Source organism: Pongo abelii, chromosome 6, assembly GCF_028885655.2.
Source record: "Pongo abelii isolate AG06213 chromosome 6, NHGRI_mPonAbe1-v2.0_pri, whole genome shotgun sequence".
Lineage (NCBI taxonomy): Eukaryota > Metazoa > Chordata > Mammalia > Primates > Hominidae > Pongo > Pongo abelii.
Window position 1 is genome coordinate 37,106,499 of NC_071991.2, and position 21,648 is coordinate 37,128,146.

A 21,648-nucleotide genomic window follows, 5' to 3' on the forward strand; every position below is an offset into this window, starting at 1 on the left:
TTAGGATAAACTCTTAAAAGAAAAATAAGTAAAGAATATTTATAATTTTTAGGTGACCTTGTTTTCATATTGAATCCTAATGATTTGATATTACTTTTCAAAAAGCTGGATATATCACCCCATATTCCACCATGGAGAAGAGGATAATGGTAATAGTTATGCATCAGAAGGGATCCTAAGAACACTAAATATATATTACACTTTATCCTCGAAGTGACCTTTCAGTAAGAGTATTACTAAATCCATTTGTAGATTAGGAAGCTGGATCAGCACAATGAAGGAAGGCAGCCTGTGGTCACACCACTGCATATTCCAGAGCTGAAATGATCCTCCCCGAGGACCCAGATTTTGTTGAGACTGGGCCTGCCATTCAGACTAACACTTTGCTCACTGCTACACTGAGAACAAAATTTTATTGTCACATGCCACTTTCAAAGCACCAGCACAGTCTTAATCCATTTGTGCTGTTGTAACAAAATGCCATAGACTAGGTAGCTTATAAAGAACAGAAATGTCTTTCTCACAGTTCTGGAGGCTGTGAAGTCCAAGATCAAGGCATGAGCATTCTATGTTTAATGAGAGCTTTCTTGTGTCTTCACATGGTAGAAGGTCAAAGGGCGAAAAGGGCCTAAACTACTTCCTTCAAGCTTTTTATTAAAAGCACTAATCCTATTCACGTGGGTGGTACCTTCATGACTTAATCACTCCCCAAAAGACCCTACCTCTTAACACCACCACAATGGGGATTAAGTTTCAACATAAATTTTGGAAGAAACATAGATATTCAAGCCATAGTGATCACAGTTGTGAGTTCAAGACCAATGACTTCGAATTACTTACTCCAATATTTAATTGGTTTCTATCTTAAGCCTATATTAAGCAGCAAGCTTAGTTATTTACCCAGGGCACAGTCTGCAATCACTATAGTTTGTAGGATTCACCTTGAAGTTACATGGTTTAAAGTTAGATATCTTATGGGACTTCATTGAGAAAAAAAATTTTAATGACCATGTCAGAAATGTGTTAACACATCATTGAATTTATCTGGTTCAAATTACTAGAGCCATGTTCCAAGGCATAAAGCTTTGGGTCTCAGTCAACATTATCTGAAGAAAAAAAAAAAAAAAAAAAACTAAACAAAAAACAAGTAAAACTGGGCTTTGCCCATGGCTATTTCTTTGCCAGCCTCTACCTGAAGCCTTCGTATCTCAGAAGGCTGTAAATTGACAGCACATGCAGACAGACCCTACCTTAATCCATGGTTAGGATGAGGCACAGGGACTTTGTTGCTGAAAACAATATCCCTGGAGGCTGTGTCCTCTTAATGAGTGCTCTGGACATTTTCACATCTGGTGAGGCTTTCCCTGACATAGGCTTTGTCATGAGGCCAACAGCCTACAGGGAGGGATGTTTTAGGAAGGTTCCTAGGACACTGAACCCCCATCTCATTGCCAGAAATGTTGCAGAAAGATAATCAACTATACACAAAGTAGCCTTTATAACACTTTTGATTTTCTTTTTCCACATTGTGGATGTGGTAAATTTTGGTCATTGGCCTGCCCCCTCTCCCAGCCATTTGGTTGCTGTGATGCTCTGAAACAAATTTATAGCCCACAGCTAATAACTTTCAAGAATTTCAGACACGAGTAGGTTCCAACCTCATCCTTCTTGCATTATCTTACTTTTCCAATCTTTATTTTATCTTCACTTTCACTTCCTCACTTACTGTTTTGTCCTACATGTTCTTATTCTATACATGTTCCTATAGTAGAACTTGCCTGAAATGCTTTTGGGAATGAAGCAAAATAAAAATGTTTTTTAAATTGTGAAATATTTTATTTTTCAAGGAACTCTCAAGTTCATTTATCAGCAAATTAATTGAGGAGTATTTTCTGTATGTTATTTTAAGGCTAGAACAGAAAAAAGAAACAAATTGAAAACACTGTTCCTACTGACAGGGAACTTGCTCAAACAGAATGCGAAAAACTAGAAGTGAGAATATCTACCAATGATAAGCTCCCAAATTCACATCCTTGTCAAAATAAAAATGTTGAGGAGAACGTATAAGAAGTGTAATTGTTCAGAATAAAAGCAAGGCAATATTTTTCTATGTGCCTCACTACATTCCATTCTGACATCATTATCACACATGACACAATAACATCACTCAAGACACAACACATTTATAGTGTGTAGCACTATTTTGGGCAGAGCGAACTGATAAAAAGCCAGTCTTTGAAACAGAAAAGCAGGCTAATTACTGGATAAAGATGGAGCATTATTTCCCAGATAACACATTGATGGTCACTGTAGGAGGTTGAAAGGTGATCCCCAAAAAGATATGTCTACCTCCTGACCCCCAGAACCTGTGAATGTGACCTTTATTTGGGAAAAAGGTATTTGCAGATGTAATTAAGGTTCTTGAGATCAAATCATCCTAGATTACTCAGATGGGTCCTAAATACAGTGACAGGGATCTCTTTAGGAGACTTACAGAGGAGAGAGACACAGACAGGAGAAAAGGAGACCACGTAAAGGCAGAGGCAGAGACTAGAGTGACACAGCCACAAGCCTAGGAATGCCCAGAGCCACCAGAAGTTAGAAAAGGCAAGAAACAGAATCTCCCTGAGGACCTACAGAGGAGTGTAACCATGAGGACACGTTGACCTCACACTTCTGACCTCCAGAACAGTGACAGAATAAATTTCCATTGTTTCAAGCCACCCCGTTTATGGTCATGTGTGTCAAGAGCCCCAGGAAACTCACAGGGTCCCTTTGAGTTCTCTGTTGGGTGTCTGAAGTGTGAGCTTTGTTGCTACAAGAAAGTGATCCTTAAAGGCAGAGGTGTCTGCTTCCCAACCTGGCAGGGAGAATATGTGGATGAGACAAATTTCTGGAAACTGCTGCGGGAATCCTCCAAGATATAAGTTTAAACCCAAGGGAATTGATTGCTTGGGTCAGACTTCGTTTTCACACTTGATCATTCCTCCACTCTGATCTACATTTTCTTGGCACATAGTCAAAGATAGTGCCTCTTAATTGATAAACCACTTGAGTAAAACATGTCAGGGTAGGGGAGTTCCAGATGTAAAGAAAGGATGTCAGGAGCCATCCCTCGATGGGTATTGTTGACTATTTTTCCTGGAATTCTCTGGGGAAGAGATCACCCTTTTACATTTGTCCCCTTCTCACCAGCTTGTCCACTCAGTTGCTGGCTTCTGAGCCCTTCAAGATTGGTGCCCCAAGGTGCTTTCTTTTGCCCTCCTTTCTCTGTTGGTAATATTATTGACCTTCTCCAACCATGTTGGAATAGGGGCTGTGCATGTGTCCATATGTGAGTGTGCATGTGTGCATATGTGAGTATGCATGTGTGCATATGAGCATGTGCATATGTGTGTACGAGCGTGTGTATGTGGAGTGTGTGTGTTTGTGTGTGTGTGTCTCATGCTGGGTAAAGGCAGATGGGAAGAGAGTGCAGGGCTTTGGACGCTCCCAGGCTAATGACTTGCAGGGCATTTGAAATGTGAGCACCCAACCACCGTCATCTGTGGCAGGGCCTGGAAGACACACAGCAGGATGAGCTAAGGGACACAGAGGTGCTGGCCACCGGGACCCAAGGTCTTCTCAGTGACAGGAAGAGGCGGCTAGGCCACTCCCCCATTCCAGGTGAGGAACAGGCAGCACAGTAGCCCAGTACTGTAGACCAGAGTGCTGCCTGCATTCCAGCATCCTCTATCTCCCCGGTGTTTATGTTTTCACTGACCACCTCCATAGCAGAAAGTCCTCTGAAGCCACATGTTGTGTCCAAACAGTAACTTTACCTTTTCTTGGTTTCTTGTCTTGGTTTGGGCACCACCAAGACCATTCGTACCAGAGACTATCTATACCAGACATGTCACCAGTGTTAGATAAATTTCTGCAATTTTCTGATTGTGATTGCCAATCTAGCCCAAAAGTAATCACATTCCTTTCTTATTTGTAAATGGGAGTCCCCCTCCTTGTTCAGGGACAAGCCCGAAGAGCTCAGCATGGCCCTCTAACGTCGCCATGTGCTCCTTGGGTTTTTCCACATCCACCAGGGGCGCCTCTCCCCCTTGTCTTCCCTTCCTCTTCCCTCTATTTTTTCCTCTTCCAACCTCCCTCTCAGACTGTGTTCAGGCCTTTACAGTCTTAAGAAATAGGAAATGATGTTCCCATCCAAGAGCTCCTGTTGAATGTCACTCATTAAATAGATTTGCATTACCTCATCTCTTTCAAATACATTCATGATGTACAGGTGAGGCTGGGAAAGAGGCGGGCCTCTCAGAGGATGCTCCTGAGTTCCAGCCAGCACATCTGTATATCAGGAGTCAACGTGCTATTTATTTCCCTTTTCTGAGAAAAAAAAAAAAAACTCTATTTGAATAAGCAGAATTCAGAATGATTTATCTTTTTCTGTTGTTTTCAGGCCAGACTTCATATGCCTAAAGAGCAACTGGAACTTTTAAAGTGAGTGCAGTTTTTTGCTATGTGCCTCTTTTTGGTGTGGTTTCAAATACTGAAATGTTTTCGTACAGAAAAGTATAAGAAAGAAAAGTTACTCCCTGAAATAACTCAAAATTTCACTCCCAGAAATAACTATTATTAATATTTAATGACATCATTCCTAGCATTTCTCTATATATATATGCAGATGGAAAGAAAGGAGGAAGAAAAAGAAAAAAAGGAGATAGAAAAGATTAAAGGGTTAGAGGTGAGTTAATCTACACATGCTGTATTTAGTATTAAAAATAGTACATTTATTGTTATTTGGATTTATCAGAAGAAGGAAACAACGAAATAAAAATTGCCTTCTCTCACTTGTGCATATACATAATTTAAAATTTTAAACACCAAACAGTAACATCTGTAGTACTTTAGAAAATTAATTGCCCTTTTATATATTTCTATTTCTATGGAGCATTCCTTGACAAAATACACACTGAGGTGTGCTTTCCATGTCATTTATGATAACTAAAAATGGATAAGAAAATGGATAAGAAAACGGATAAGAAAAATGGATAAGAAAAATAGGCCAATGGTTAAATACATTGGAATATATTCATGAAATGAAGAATTATAAAGCCATTTAAATAATTTTAAAATAGTTTTTAATGATTTGAAAGTGTAGTGGAGACACAAAATTATAAATATTATTTCTATTTTCTTACTAATTTTTTGCATGGAATAAAAACTGGTAGAAAGTCATTAAAATTTAACAGTGTTTATTTCTTCTAAATGCTTGGTTTTTTCCCAATTTTAAACATGTATTGTTTTATAAATGGGGAAAAATACCAGATAAGTAGTGCTTATACTTTTTCAGCATAAAGAAATACCTATTCGCTTGACATTTTCTTATTCTCTCTACTAGTAATTTTCAAACTGTAAACATAGAAAACCCATTCTTGGGAAGTAAAATCTTGCATGCTCAGGCCATCAAACTGGTAACCAGTCACTGCCCACTGGCTGGATCCACCAGCACTCCTTGCCCAAGGCACATCCACCGAACTCAGGCTACAGTTCGAGAGCCACTGCTCTGTACTACACTGGAAATGCAAGGTGTTCCTTATTGGAAGGAGGGTACCAGTGGGATTTAGGATTCACCTGTGTGACATTACCCAGCTGGGGGACCAGCAAGGTTGATTGAGCCTTGCCTGCCCTGTGCAGAGCCCGGCCAAGCACTAGGACACCCTCAGCCATGTGACCCCTGGACGTCCTTGGTTTTTTTTTAGTGAAGAGTGATGCTTTAGAGAAATGAGCACGCTCTGCTCTTCCCTCACTCAAGAATGTATATCTTCAACAATATAAAGCACCTCATCACGTGGCGGGTGGAGCCCAGCAACAGCTGATAACAGGAGCTTTACATTTTCTTCCTCTCATGCTGAGGTTCTCCCTTTACAGGAAGGAAAGCCAGACTCTGGAAAACAATTTTCGTCAAATTCTATTTTTGATCGAACAAATAGATGTCCTGAAGGCATTGCTTAGAGATATGAAGGATGGTACAGACAATAATCACAACTGGAACACCCATGGAGACCCTGTGGAGGACCCAGACCACACAGAGGTCCTGGATGAGGCAAGGCGGGTTGGGCAGGGTGGGGTGGTGGTTAGTGAGGATGTCCAGGCTGACGGGAAGTGAGTATGTCCTTCCGATGTCACATCTGCTTCTTCTCCCAGTGGGAAGTCCAGTGCTGACTGATACTTGGTTTGTGTACAGAAACCCAGTGTTTCATAAATGCTGTGTCACAGAGAAGACATTCTATTGCATATGACTTACTTCATGCTAAAATAAATAACTGTTCTATTTTCTAGTAAAAAAAAAAAAAAGAAAGAAAGAAGAAGGAACAGTCTCTGAGCTTTATACACAAATACCTTAAATAGCAAAAGATTTGCATTCATCATCTTCATAGCTAACATAGTTAGTCTAGTCAGCATCAGATTCAGGCAAAACTGTGTTGGAAACCATGAGCTCTATTTTGCTTCTTTCTCTTCTGCTGTCATTACTACCTTCTTTTTCTTCCCTAATGTCTATTTTTTGAAATGCACAGCAATCTGACACGGACCACCTGCCGCCCTCCAGGCCCCATTTCATCCTTGTCACTGTGAAGGTGTTACGTTTAGACATCTTGAACTTGAACTGTTATGCCTGCTTAGGGTGCTTTTGGTTTTGATTGTTTGTTTGGTTGGTTTTTAGAATGAGATCATCCTTCAGAACCCAATATTAATTAGAGTGGGTGAAAAATGTCTAATATAAACAATCATGTAGTCTGTGTAAACTGCCTTGATTCCCAAATAACTCTAGAATGTTCAAGTCTTTTTTTTAAAAAAAGCTATGCATGTTTATTATAGAAAAGTTGGAAATTACAGAAAAGCAAAAAGGAATTGTTAAATACCATTAAATCCCACCCTCCACAGAATCACTGTGAACACTAGATTTAGTCCTCATCCCTGACTGGGGGGAAGAGGAAGCTTGCTTGTTCTTTTTTTTTTTTTTTTTTTTTTTATACTTTAAGTTTTAGGGTACATGTGCACAATGTGCAGGTTAGTTACATATGTATACATGTGCCATGCTGGTGTGCTGCACCCATTAACTCGTCATTTAGCATTAGTTGTATCTCCTAATGCTATCCCTCCCCCCTCCCCCCACCCCACAACAGTCCCCAGAATGTGATGTTCCCCTTCCTGTGTCCATGTGTTCTCATTGTTCAATTCCCATCTATGAGTGAGAACATGCAGTGTTTGGATTTTTGTCCTTGCAATAGTTTACTGAGAATGACGATTTCCAATTTCATCCATGTCCCTACAAAGGACATGAACTCATCATTTTTTATGGCTGCATAGTATTCCATGGTGTATATATGCCACATTTTCCCTTACTGCTAACCACAGGACACTAATGAGGGACAGAACAGAGTAGGTCACAGCACAACCTCATTTCACACCTCACTAGGAGAGCATGGTGATGCAGTGATTAAGGCTTCAGAAGGGACCCTAGGTCCACCATGCTGTGTGACCTTGTGGGAGTCCCTGAACAAACCTTAGCTTTATACTTGTGATAGTTTACTGAGAATGATGATTTCCAATTTCATCCATGTCCCTACAAAGGACATGAACTCATCATTTTTTATGGCTGCATAGTATTCCATGGTGTATATATGCCACATTTTCTCTTACTGCTAACCACAGGACACTAATGAGGGACGGAACAGAGTAGGTCACAGCACAACCTCATTTCACATCTCACTAGGAGAGCACGGTGATGCAGTGATTAAGGCTTCAGAAGGGACCCCAGGTCCACCATGCTGTGTGACCTTGTGGGAGTCCCTGAACAAACCTTGGCTTTATTTACATCGTATCCCTGAGAAGGACACTCCCAACAGCTGTGAAGATGTCAGTCCTGATCCATGCACAGTGCCTGGCTCAGAGTGCAGCTGATAGGTGCTTACTGCTATTCTAATTTTGCAAATTAGGTGCAAATCAATAAAACGAATGGTCAGAACTCAAGCAGTTGGCAGACATTGTTAACAGAAAACTGTTTCTAAAATTTCTACAGGAAATGTCAAACTTGGTCAATTATGTACTTAAAAAGTTGAGAGAAGACCAAGTCCAGATGGCTGATTATGCCCTGAAGTCGGCCGGTGAGTACAGAAAAAGTGAAAAGAGGAACATTAAAAAAAAGAATGCTTCAGGAGTGTCTTTATCCTCTACATTTGTTTATGAGGAAAACATATTTATCTGGTCACTTGAGAGGGGGGAAATTAATCAATTTAGATAATAAAGAAGAGAATAGAAATAGTTGTCACTGATTGCTTTCTGAGTGCAAATGTTCCAGGGAACAAAGCCTGTGCAACTTCATTAACAAGCATCTAAAAGAACCACCAAGAAAGCCAAGATGCCACAGTGAAGTTGTGGAAGGCACAAAATATTAGGACATTTTATATTATTATATACTAAAATGACTTATGATAACCAATCTAAATGCATTATTAGGGATTAAATGACAGAGTTTAAAGGTTATATATAATGTTCCTAATATCTTCCAATTAAAATTAATTCTTAAGGGCTAAGGCTATGAATCATTAACCTTAATCTTCTCTACCATGCCCTGCCTATAATAGTCTATGAAAAATATGTGTTCAGTGAACAATGTGGAAGGAAAGAAGAAAGGGACAGAAGGAGAACAGAAATATAAAACACACAGTAATGCTAATTTTAATCAATTGATAGTCAAATTTATGCCAGGGAAATAAATTTCCAGCTTGCGTGAACTAGAGAGCATTTGGAACAGCATGATTACTCAATCTTGTGAGCATGTGTTTTTGAGAGAGTGAGTTAGAGGGCAGAACTTTCCCAAACCTGATTCCCTAAAGCATGAGTGTTGGGACAAGATGGGAGAGGAACCATAGTTGTGTTTTTTGTTTGTTTGTTTGTTTGTTTGTTTTGGTCTTGGCATTCTGATACACTTTTTTAATGCTTTCTTCTTTGTATTGATGTATTTATATCAATTGATGTATTTACAACTTCCATTTTGAAAAGCCTATGATGACGAATGTAGGTGCAGGAGTAGCACATGTAGAGTGAGGAAACGAAGGAAATGCTCAGGCTTCTCTGTAACCATAGATGTGGAAACAAATGTCAGCTCTGTTTTGGCCAAGATGGAGAAAGCCTCTTAAGTCCCTTCCAACTGATTACAATGAAAAAAAAAATCTGGACAAAATTCAAAGAGCAACTACCCGAGTGGGCTGAAAAGTAAACAAAGCCGGCAGTTGGTAGAGGGGAACCAAAAACTGCAGATGTGAGCCCTGTGGGAGTTTCTTTTTTCTTTTATTTCTCTTGCAGCCTAGGCTGAGGCAGGCAGCAATTACAGAGCTGCAAACGTGGCAGCAAGGTGGGCAGCTAAATCTGTGAGAGAAGCCCCATTTTTCTAGCAAAAGTCGCAGAATAAAGTAGTCCTGTGGGCCAGAGAGTGTGGGGAGAAAGCCTGGGAAGGCAAAGCTGGAGAGAAGATGCTTGCTCCCCTTCTGGCCTCACCTCTCAGCTGCCCATTCATGGGAACAGACCCAAAACAGCAAAGTGGAGGCTTTGAGAATTTGGCAATGATGTAAACTATGGCTCAAGTCTTGGACTAACCCCTGAGTGGTACATGGACATGACAGGCCTGTAGTAAAGGTTTTGAGGACTGAATTGAGATTGCAACCACCATCCATAAAAGGAGGGAGGACTGACATTTCTGGGCTGATTGATGAAGCAAATGAAAGCATTCCCTAGTGGATTGTTATAGGACTCAGAGTCTTAGGATATAATATTCAATATGTCTAGGGTACAAATCACAATTACTTGGCATGCAAACTCCTAGGGAAATAAGACCAACTTCCAAGGGAAAAGACAACAAATGCCAACCCCATCATGACACAGATGTTGGAACTGTCACACAAAGACTTGAAGCAGCTAGCATAATTATGCTTTACGAGGTGAAAGTAAGTACACTTGAAATGAATGAAAAGATACCCGTTCTCAGCCAAGAGAATAAAAAGAACCAGATGGAATTTTAGAACTGAAAAATACAAGATCTAAAATAAAATTTGACTATATATGCTTAATAATAGAAAAAGAAAAACAGAGAAAAAAAGTAGTGAAGTCACTCCTATTCAACACAGTATTAGAAGTCCTGGCCGGGGCAATCATGCAAGAGAAAGAAATATAGGGCATCCAAATAGAAAGAGAGGAAGTCAGACTATCCCTGTTTGCAGACAACATAATCCTATATCTAGAAAACCTCATGGCCTCAGCCCGAAAGCTTGTTAAGCTGATAAACAACTTCAGCAAAGTCTCAGCATACAAAATCAATGTGCAAAAATCACTAGCATTCCTATACACCAACAAAAGTCAAGCCAAGAGCCAAATCAGTAATGAACTCCCATTCACAATTGCCACAAAAAGAATAAAATACCTAGGAATACAGCAATTTTGGAGGTGAAAGATCTCTACAAAGAGAACTACAAACCATTGCTTAAAGAAATCAGAGATGATACAAACAAATGGAAAAACATCTCATGTGCATGAATAGAATCAATATCATTAAAATGGCCATACTGCCTAAAGCAATTTATAGATTCAATGCTATTCTTATTAAACTACCATTGACATTCTTCACAGAACTAGATAAAACTATTTTAAAATTCATATGAAATCAAAAATAACAAGGGCAATCCTAAGCAAAAAGAACAAAGCTGGAGGCATCACATTACCTAACTTCAAGCTATACTACAGAGCTACAGTAACCAAAACAGCATGGTACTGGTACAAAAAGAGACACACAGACCAATGGAACAGAATACAGAACCCAGAAATAAGGCCACACACTTACAACTATCTAATATTCTACCAATCTGACAAAAACAAACATTGCAGAAAGTATTCCTATTCAATGAATGGTGCTGGAATAACTGGCTAGCCATATGCAGAAGACTGAAATTGGACCCCTTCCATACACCATATACAAAAATTAACTCAAAATGGAATATAGACTTAAATGTAAAAGCCAAAACTACAAAAAAAACAAAAAACAAAAAAAAACCCTGGAAGACAACCTAGGTATTGCCTATAAATTCACTCCTATTCAACACAGTATTAGAAGTCCTGGCCAGGGCAATTAGGCAAGAAAAAGAAATAAAGCACATCCCAATAGGAAGAGAGGTAGTCAAACTATACTTGTTTGCAGACAACATAATCCTATATCTAGAAAACCCCATAGTCTCAGCCTGAAAGTTGTATGTACCATTCAGGACATAGGCATGGGCACAGATATCATGACAAAGACATCAAAAGCAATTGCAACAAAAGTAAGAATTGGCAAATGGGATCTAATTAAACTAAAGAACTCTGCACAGAAAAAGAAACTGTCAACGGAGTAAACAGACAACCTACAGAATGGAAGGAAATTTTTGCAAACTCTGTATCTAACAATGGTCTAATACCCAGCATCTATAAGGAACTTATACAAATTTACAAGAAAACAAAACAACCCCGTTAAAAAGTGGGCAAAGGACATGAACAGACACTTTTCAAAAGAAGACCCGCATATGGCCAAGAATCATTTGAAAAAAATCTCAGCATCACTGATCATAAGAGAAATGCAAATCAAAACCACAATGAGATAACATCTCACACCAGTCAGAATGGCTATTATCAAAAAGTCAAAAACTAACAGATACTGGCAAGGTTGTGGAGAAAAAGGAATGGTTATACACTGTTGGTGGGAGTGTAAATTATTTCAACCACTGCAAAAGACAGTATGGTGATTCCTCAAAGACCTAAAAACAAAAATACCATTCGAACCAGCAAACCCATTACTGGGATATCCAGAGGAATGTAAATTGTTCTGTTATAAAGACATATGCATGCATGTGTTCACTGTAGCACTATTCACAATAGAAAAGCCATGGAACCAACCTAAATGCCCATCAATGATAGACTGGATAAAGAAAATGTTGTACATAGACACTATGGAATACTATGCAGCCATAAAAAAGAACAAGATCATATCCTTTGCGGGGACATGGATGAAACTGGAGGCCATTATCCTTAGCAAACTAACACAGGAATAGAAAACCAAAAACACATGTTCTCACTTATAAGGGGGAGCTAAATGATGAGAACACATAAACACATAGAGGGGAACAACACATACTGGGGCCTATTGGAGGATGAAGGGTGAGAGAAGGGAGAGGATCAGGAAAAATAAGTAATGGACACTAGGCTTAACACCTGGGTGACAAAATAATCTGTACAACAAATCCCCATGACCCAAGTTTTTCTATGTAACAAACCTGCACATGTACCCCGAACTTAAAAATTAAAAATAAAGAAGTAGTGAAGTTGAAGATAGATCAAAAGAAATTATGCAATTCAAAGAATGAAAAAATGTTTGAAAAGAATGAAAAAATGTTTGAAAAAAATGCAAACAGAACTTCAGAAACCTATAGGACACTATAAAAAGGTATAATATTCTTATCCTTGTAGTCTCAGAGGGAGATGAAGAAGAGACCAATGTAGGACAATAATCTAAAGAAGTAATAGCTAAAAACATCTCAAACTCAATTTTAAAAAAAAAAAAACAAACCATAAATTTACAGATTCAAAAAGCATGGCAAATCAGAAACAAGATAAATTCAAGGAAAATGACATCCAGACACATCATAGTTAAATTGCTCAAAATCAAAGATGAAGAAAAATATTTGAAAGAAGCTAAAAAAAAACTACGCATTATTACAGATTTCTTACCAGAAGTTAAAGAGACCAGAAGAGAAGGAAACTACATGTTTAAAGTGCTGAAGGAAAGGATCTAGCGATGCAGAATTATAGATCCAGTGAAAATATCTTTCAGGAATGAAGGCAAAATGAAGACATTTTTAGATGGAGAAAAACTAAGAAAATCCTCTGCCAATGAATCTGCTAAAGGAAGTTCTTCAGCTCAATAGAAATGACACCAAAAAGAAACTCGGGACTTAAAGAATGAAGAAAGAGCAACAGCCTCATCTGTGAGTAAAGATGAGGTGGCCCGGCACAGTGGCTCATGCCTTGTAATTCCAGCACTTTGGGAGGCCGAGGTGGGTGGATCACCTGAGGTCAGGAGTTCCAGACTAGCCTGGCCAACGTGGTGAAATCCTGTCTCTACTAAAAATAGAAAAATTAGCCGGGCGTGGTGGCGCATGCCTGTAATTCCAGCTACTCCGGAGGCTGAGGCAGGAGAATAGCTCCAACCCAGGAGGCGGAGGTTGCGGTGAGCGGAGATCATGCCACTGCTCTCCAGCCTGGGTGAGGAGAGCGAAACTCCATCTCAAAACAACAACAACAAAAGATGAGGTAATTTTCTTTCTTTAAGTACTTTAAAATATGTATGGCTGTTGAAAGGAAAAAATGTATGGCATTGTCTGGGCGTGGAGGGCTAATATATGTAAATTTAATACTATGACAACCATAAAGGAAAAGTCAGTGAGTGAGATTTAATGGGCATTTATAAATGTAAAGATTTTATATGAATGATAAAAAGTTAACTCTTAAACTATGAGCTGCTAGGTATGTGCATTGTAATCATGAGAACAATTACTTAAAAATACAGAGACATCCAAAAGCTAATAGAGAAATCAAAATGGAGACCAGGCACAGTGGTTCACGCCTATAATCCTGGCACTTTGGGAGGCCGAGGCAGGCAGATCAATTGAGGTCAGGAGTTCGAGACCAGCCTGGCCAACCTGGTGAAACCCCGGCTCTACTAAAAATACAAAACAGCCAGGCGCAGTGGTGCACGCCTGTAATCCCTGCTACTCAGGAGGCTGAGGCAGGATAATCGCTTGAATCTGTGAGGCGAGGCGGAGATTGCAGTGAGCTGAGATTGCGCCATTGCACTCCAGCCTGGGCCCCAGAGCGAGACTCAGTTTCAAAAAAAATAAAAAATAAATAAAAAATTTCAACTAATATTAAAAAAAGCAGGAAAGGGAAATGAAGAAAAACTGGGAGAGAGAGAGAGTAAGAAAGGCAGAGGATGGGGGAAAAGGCATGCAAATTAGAAAGGAAGAAATAAAAATGGCTCTATTCAGAGACAACATGATTGCTTATGTAGAAAAACCACCAAAAAAATCTACTAGAGTAAGTGAGGTTTACAAGTTCAAGGGTATATATACAATTTCTATATACTAATAATAGAAAATTAGAGAATATTTAAAAGCAACACTATTCATAAATGCAGTAAAAAACATAAAATACTTAGGTATAAGACTAACAAAATGTGGGAACTGAGAGCTAAAAACTAAAAAACAATAATGAAATAAATAAAAAAAGATTTAAATAAATGGACAAGTATACCACGTTTATGGATTAGAAGACTCAATACCATTAAGATGACAATACTGTCCAACTTTTCTATGGATTCAATATAATCCTAATCAAAATCTCAGCAGGATTATTTGTAGAAATTGACAACCGTTTTCAAAATGTATGTGGAATGGTGAAGGAACTAGAAGAGCCAAATTTGTTTTGGGAAAAAAAGAGCCAAAGTTGGAGAACTCACACTACCTGATTTTAAGGCTTACTATAAGTTTACAGTAATCAACAGCATGTGGTATTCGTGAAATCAATGGAACAATACAAAAAGTCTAGAAGTAGGTCACACCTGTGGTGAATAGATTTTTGAAAAAGGAAAAAAGGCAAGTCAGTGGTGTTGGAACAGGTGGACATTCATATGCAAAAATAAAAAAAAAACCTTGGCCCAAAACCCACGATCTATAAAAATTAACCCCAAATGGGTCACAGTCTTAAATATAAAGCTTAAAGCTAGAAAAAAAAAATAAGAGAAATTTTTTAGAGTTAGAAAAACTTTTCTTGGCCGGGTGTGGTGGCTCACACCTATAATCCCAGCACTTTGGGAGGCCGAGGCGGGCGGATCACCTGAGGTCAGAAGTTTGAGACCAGCCTGACCAATATGGAGAAACCCTGTCTCTACTAAAAATACAAAATTAGCCAGGCATGGTAGCGCATGTCTGTAATCCCAGCTACTCGGGAGGCTGAGGCAGGAGTAGCGCTTGAACCCGGGAGGTGGAGGTTGCGGTGAGCCGAGATCGTGCCATTGCACTCCAGCCTGGGCAAGAAGAGTGAACTCCATCTCAAAAAAAAAAAAAGAAAAAGGAAAAGTTTTCTTAAACACAACATCAAAAACTATGATTGTAAAAGGAAAATAATGGATAATATGGGCTTCATCAAAATTAATTTCTACTCTGCCAAAACACAGTTACGAGAATGAAAAGACAAGTTACAGGCTGGGAGAGAATATTTGGAAACCACACACATTCTTGAATCCAGAATTTATAAAAAACTGTCAAGCCTCAATTAAGCAAACAGACAACCAGACAAAAAATAGGCAAAAGGTTTGGAAGACACTTCATTAAAGAAGATAAATGCATGTCAAAAAAGTATTTGAAAAAATGCCTTACATTATTATTCATTAGTGAAATGTCAATTAAAACCTCACTGTTATATCATTACACACCTATTAGAATGCCAAACAAAACAAAACTGACCATACTAAGTGCTGGCAACCGCATGAACCAAATGGACCTCACATACACTGTGGATGAGAATGTAACATGGCACAGCCACTCTGGCAAAGTTTGACAATTTCTTATGAAGTTCAATATAACACCTTATTGACCTAGCAATCCCACTTCTATACATTTATCTAAGATAAATTGAAACATGTTCACATCAAAACTTGCCAAGAATGTCTATAGCACCTGTATTCATAATCACCAAAATTGAGAATAACCCCAAGTCCATCAACAAAGACTAACAGATGCATTCATACAATGGAATATTAACCTGCTGTCAATAAAAGGAATGAACTTCTGATACTCATTCCAACATTCATAAATCTCAAATGCATTGGCTAAGTGAAAGTAGCCTTAGTGAAAAGGCTACATACTGTGACTGACTACAAGAGAGCAGCAAAAGAAATGTCCAGAATAGGTAAATCTACAGGGACAGAAAATAGATTAATAATTGCCGAGGCTTGGGGAGAGAGGTTGAGGGAAATGGGGAATGACAGCTAACCACTATGGGTTCCTTTTGGGGATGACTAAATGTTCTAAAATTGATTGTGGTGGCCATGCAACTCTAAGAATACAATACAAAACCCTGAATCATACACTGTAAATGAGTGAATTGTATAGGATGTGAATTACATCTTAATAAAGCGGATTTAAATTTTTTTAATGAATGAGAAAATGAATAAATACAAATTATTTTCAAAATTCCACAACACTAAAATTTTAATTTTTTTCTGGAAAGGATTATGGGGATGGGGTATTCAGTCCCCACATTAGCAGGTGAAAATGTAGATTCTGTCCAGCCAGCTGGTCGAGTAAGAATAGTGAGCGGGCAGTCAGAATCAGCCTTCAAAAACGAAGTACACATAGGGTTTCCAGATAAAATGAAGGGAGCCCAGTTAAATTTAAATTTCAGACAAATAGCAAATAATCTTTTAGTATAAATATATCCCAAATATTGTATGGGACATGACTACTACTAAAAAATTATTCTTTGTTTACCTGAAATTCAAATTTAAATGGCTGTCTTGTATTTTTATTTGCCAAATCTGGCAACTCTAGGAACTCAATTACTACTTCAAAAAGTGTGTCATCTTAGAAAAAGTATGGATAATCAGGTGGGCGCGGTGGCTCACGCCTGTAATCCCAGCACTTTGGGAGGCCGAGGTGGGTTAGATCACTAGGTCAAGAGATCGACACCATCCTGGCCAACATGGTGAAACCCCGTCTCCACTAAAAATACAAAAACTTAGCCAGCGTGGTGGCGGGCACCTGTAGTCCCAGCTACTTGGGAGGCTGAGGCAGGAGAATCACTTGAACCCAGGCGGCGGAGGTTGCAGTGAGCCGAGATTGCGCCACTGCACTCCAGCCTGGTGACAGAGTGAGACACTGTCTCAAAAAAAAAAAAAAAAAGGAAGGAAAGAAAAAGTACGGATAATCAGATATTTGATGAGGCACATGTATTTTTAGTGTTGTGGTGTGTTATGCAAATGCAATTTGTAAAAGCAATTTGCATTTTCTTTATTTATTCTGTATAAAATACATTTTGCTTCTAAAATGAAGTAACTTGAAGGGATAATGTTTGATGAGTATATTTCATATTTCTTTGATTAAAATTGAGTTCAATGAATCTGCATAATTGCTACAAATGTAACTTGAAGGACATTTGGAGCATTGTTGGTTTTCTGCTTTTTTTGTTATTGAGTGAATGGGAGTGACAGGAAGTCTCATTTATCACATGAGCTGTTAAAATATAAAGATCTATATACCTTTTTAGGTGATACAGAATCCATATAATATTCTCATCTCTAATTTACTTGCCTCAAAATTCAATTTTTTTATCATACATTTTGTGAAACTGAACAGAACTAGTTTTCTTCAAAATGACAAAATTTCAATGGTAGTGAAAACTGTCATACTTTTCCTATCAATTCCTGAGTATGAATTTTACCTCGCTTATAATTTGCCCAGTAATATTCTTCTAGAGACATTGTTAAAATTCAAATGATGTGTTTTGAATTGGGTATGTTGTTTCTTTATTTTTAAACTTACTTTATAATTTTAGGAGCCTCCATCATTGAAGCTGGGACCTCAGAAAGTTATAAAAATAATAAAGCAAAATTGTACTGGCATGGGATAGGTTTCCTAAATCATGAAATGCCTCCAGATATTATTCTTCAGGTAAAGCTAAATTAAGAATCACTTATTTCTATTTTAGAATTTTGTTCTTACTATTTATCATGAAAATGTTAATTTTAAAAATGGAGGTAATATAAGAGTGTCTGAACTTGTTACAGAACCTAAATCATCTCATTACATTTTTTATAGTCAGTACACTGCATGAATTATGTCTTATTTTATGGTCAGTAAACTATGATTAATTATTTACTTATTTATCATTTTGAGATTAGTAAACTAGATTATTTTATTTTCAAGAAAAACATATAAATTCCATATCTTTTCTGTAAGTTGATTCTGTGACCATCCTTTTCCATTGAAAACTTCAGTCATTCAACAAACATTTGTTGAAAGTACTTGTCTCCTAAGTGCCAGTACTGTACTATGTTAAGTGCTATTCAGACCACATGTTCTTAAGTCTAATTATAACAGGAGAAATCTCCAAGTAAGATCCCCACCAAACTTTTCAGTTACATTCTAAAGGCAGTAGCCATCAATAGACAGCAGAGCACCTCTCAACTCTGAGCCATACACCTGAAGTTAGTTGCAAATTTAGAACTTCCAGGGGTAAAACCCATTGATCTTATTCCAGGCTGTAGTTTATATATACAAAGTAGCAGACCTCATTTTTCTTCTCTAACACCATAACCACCACCACCACCCCCATCTCCATCAACACCCTCATCTTCATCACCACCACCAGCACCATCTTTCTTCATCACAACCTCCATGTCCATCACCATCACCACCATCACTGCCACCACAGCCACCATCACTGCCACCACCACCACCACCTCACCATCTTTCTTCATCACCACCCCCATGTCCATCATCATCACCACCACCACTACCACTGTCACCACCACCACCACCATCACTGCCACCACCACCACTACCTTCATCACCACCATCACCACTACCACTTCAATTATCACCATCACTATCACCACCACCACCATTACTACCATCACCATTACCTCTACCATCACCTTTTTAGGTGATACCATCGCCATGACCCCCATTGCCATCATCATCACCACTACCACTACCACCATCACTGTCACCTCCACTGCCACCATTATTACCACCATCATCACCACAATGATCACCACAATGGTCACCATCATCATCCTCACTACCACCATCACTAGCCTTACCAGCACCACCACTCATGCCCTTTAGCTGCCTTATAACAGCTTACAGTCTAGTTAGAGCAATGAAAGAAAACATGCTCATACGATAAAGGGCTCTGATTGATATAAGCATACAGTGCTCTGGAAGAACAACCACACTAGAGGTGCCTTGGGAGTTTTCCTATTAGATAGGCATAAGAGAGATCTGCAGTCAATAGTGATTAGCTGACTAGTATTGTGGGAATGGATTCACATAACTAGTTAAGAGATTAATTCAGTGTTTTCTTTCTAGCCGGATGTCTACCCTGGAAAGTGCTGGGCTTTTCCAGGTTCCCAGGGTCATACCCTAATCAAGCTTGCTACAAAGATCATACCAACTGCTGTTACCATGGAGCACATCTCAGAGAAGGTGTCTCCCTCAGGAAACATCTACAGTGCACCCAAGGAATTTTCTGTCTATGTAAGAAGCTATCTAAATTTGTCATTCAGATTGGCCTGATAGAAGGTGGTTGGCTAGGAATTAGGGGCTGTCCTCTGAACTAGGACAGATAACTAGTTGTGTCACTTATTTCCTGGACTTCTGCTTTCTCACCTACAAAGAGAGAGAGTTGGACCAAATGATTTATATTATTCAATTTTTTTTACTTTTATCAAAGTTATACATGTACAAGTAAAAATAAAATATTTCCATAAAGTTTGTAAAGAAACAGTAATTCCTTGTCCCACTTCTCCACATCTCCAATTCTCATTATCCCAAAGCTTCTATTTGCAACAATTTTAGATGTTTATTTAGGTACTTGCCTCCATGTTGGCTTTTGCCATTATTTCCTGATTTTTCAGTTTTGATTATGACATCCTCTCATGGAAAATGAAGATTAGCTCTTTTCCATGGCACTTCCATCTTCCCAACATGTTTATGTCTTAATTTAAAAAACAAAACAGGTTTCTGGAGATGTAATTCCCATAACAATTAATTCACCCATTTAAAATACACCCTTCAGTGGTTTTTAGTATATTCGCAGAGTTGTGTATCCATTACCATAATCGATTTTAGAACATGTTTCTTACCCTAAAAAGAAACCCCATACCCCTTAGCCGTCACCTCCCATTCCCATAGTGTACTCCTCCAGCCCCTGGCAACCACTAATCTACTTTGTCTCAATAAATTTATGTACTCTATACATTTCATATAAATTGAATCATTTATAATGTGCGATCTTTTGTGAATGGCTTCTTTAACTTAGCACACTGTTTTCAAGGCTCATTTATGATGTAGTATGTCTCAATATTTCATTTATTTTTTATTGCTGAATAACACTTCATTGTATAGATATGTGACATTTTATTTATCTATTCATCAGTTGATGGACATTTGAATTATTTTCATTTTTTTCGTCATTATGTATAACGCTTCAACAAACATTCATGTACAAGTTTTTGTGTGGACGTGAGTTTTTGTTTTCCTTGGGTGTATACCTAAGACTGGAATTCCTAGATAGCATGGTAAATGTAGGTTTAACATTTGAGGCACTGCTAGAAGACTGTATTATCTTTTTGTTCAAGCAATACTCAATGTTTTCACAGTGACTATGTGAACAAAACAGCTCTCAGTTGAGCTATTTAGTGTACTTAAATACTACTTTCTTCCATTTTTTTAAATGTTTCTGAGTGTAATAATTGCTTTACTTTTTTTTTTTTTCTTGAGACAGGGTCTCAGCTCTGTTGCCCAGGTTGGAGTACAATCACAGCTCACTGCAACTTCAAACTCGTGGGATTGTTTTTTAAATGTTTTAGTAGAGATAAGGGTCTTACCATGTTGCCCAGGCTGGTCTCAAACTCCAGGGCTCAGGGGATCCTCCCGCCTTGGCCTCCCACAGTGCTGGGATTACAGACGTGAGCCACTGGTGCCCAGCCTATTTTTCTTTAATTTGCTTAGTTTTCTGTACTCCTATTACTAAAACTTTCTCAAATTCTTCTTCAGAAGTACAAATATTCCCCCATTATGTTGATTCACATCAGATAATTTATAAATTTCTTCCTTTCTTCATTCCTTCCTTCATTTTCTTTTCATTTCTGTTCTTTTCTTCCCCCCCCTCCCCACCCCCCCCCAAGAGATATCCCTCTGGCGCCCTCAGCATTTTGCTCCAGCCTTGTTAGGTAGGCCTGATGCACAACTGTTGTCATGGGATTTCATTCCTGCATCCTGAGGATTCAACTTACTGTCTAATTTATTATTTTTTAAAAGTATTTCTTATTTCCCTTTTCTGTTTTTTGTTCCACCTTCTGGAAGATCATATCAATTCATATTTTAACCTCTCTATGGAAATTTTCATTCCTGCTGTCATGATTATACTTTCTGAGACTTCTTGTTTCTATACATATTCCCTTTTTTAGAGCCTATATTTTTTTCTTTTATGAAGGCAGTACCTTCTCTTATGCCTCTGAAGATATTAACTGTAGGCTTGTCTCATTTTCTTCTGCTCGCTTCCGGGTCTGGATTTTCTAGCTCCACTTTTCCCCCTTGCGCGTAGGGTCTCTCTGTTTCCTGTACAACGCTTTTCTCCCAAGTCTGTGATGCTTGTCACATGAATTGCTAGGCGGTGCAAAGCCGGCAGGAAGCTTTGCGCGCACGGTGGGGCTCATGCGTCTTGAGTTTGCAGCAGGAATCATCCGGTCGGGCCATTTCGTCTGGAGTCACAAGTGTGCTATCAGGAGAGCTG

At 38.6% G+C, this 21,648-nt stretch overlaps 1 protein-coding gene across 6 annotated transcripts in view; it reads left to right on the forward strand.

Annotated features, from left to right (window-relative positions):
* The window catches only part of SUN3 (Sad1 and UNC84 domain containing 3), a 49,083-nt gene that overhangs the window by 22,496 nt on the left and 4,939 nt on the right, over window positions 1–21,648 (forward strand). For 3 of the 6 annotated variants that reach the window (XM_063725986.1, XM_002817964.4, XM_054559211.2), the window contains exons 5-9: window positions 4,448–4,488; window positions 5,920–6,082; window positions 8,072–8,156; window positions 17,683–17,798; window positions 19,221–19,388. In XM_063725986.1, coding sequence (XP_063582056.1) covers window positions 4,448–4,488; window positions 5,920–6,082; window positions 8,072–8,156; window positions 17,683–17,798; window positions 19,221–19,388 — 573 coding nt within the window. Of the gene's footprint in view, window positions 1–4,447; window positions 4,489–5,919; window positions 6,095–8,071; window positions 8,157–17,682; window positions 17,799–19,220; window positions 19,389–21,648 lie in introns of all 6 variants that reach the window. The other 3 variants (XM_063725985.1, XM_054559210.2, XM_054559209.2) reach the window with 1 other exon arrangement.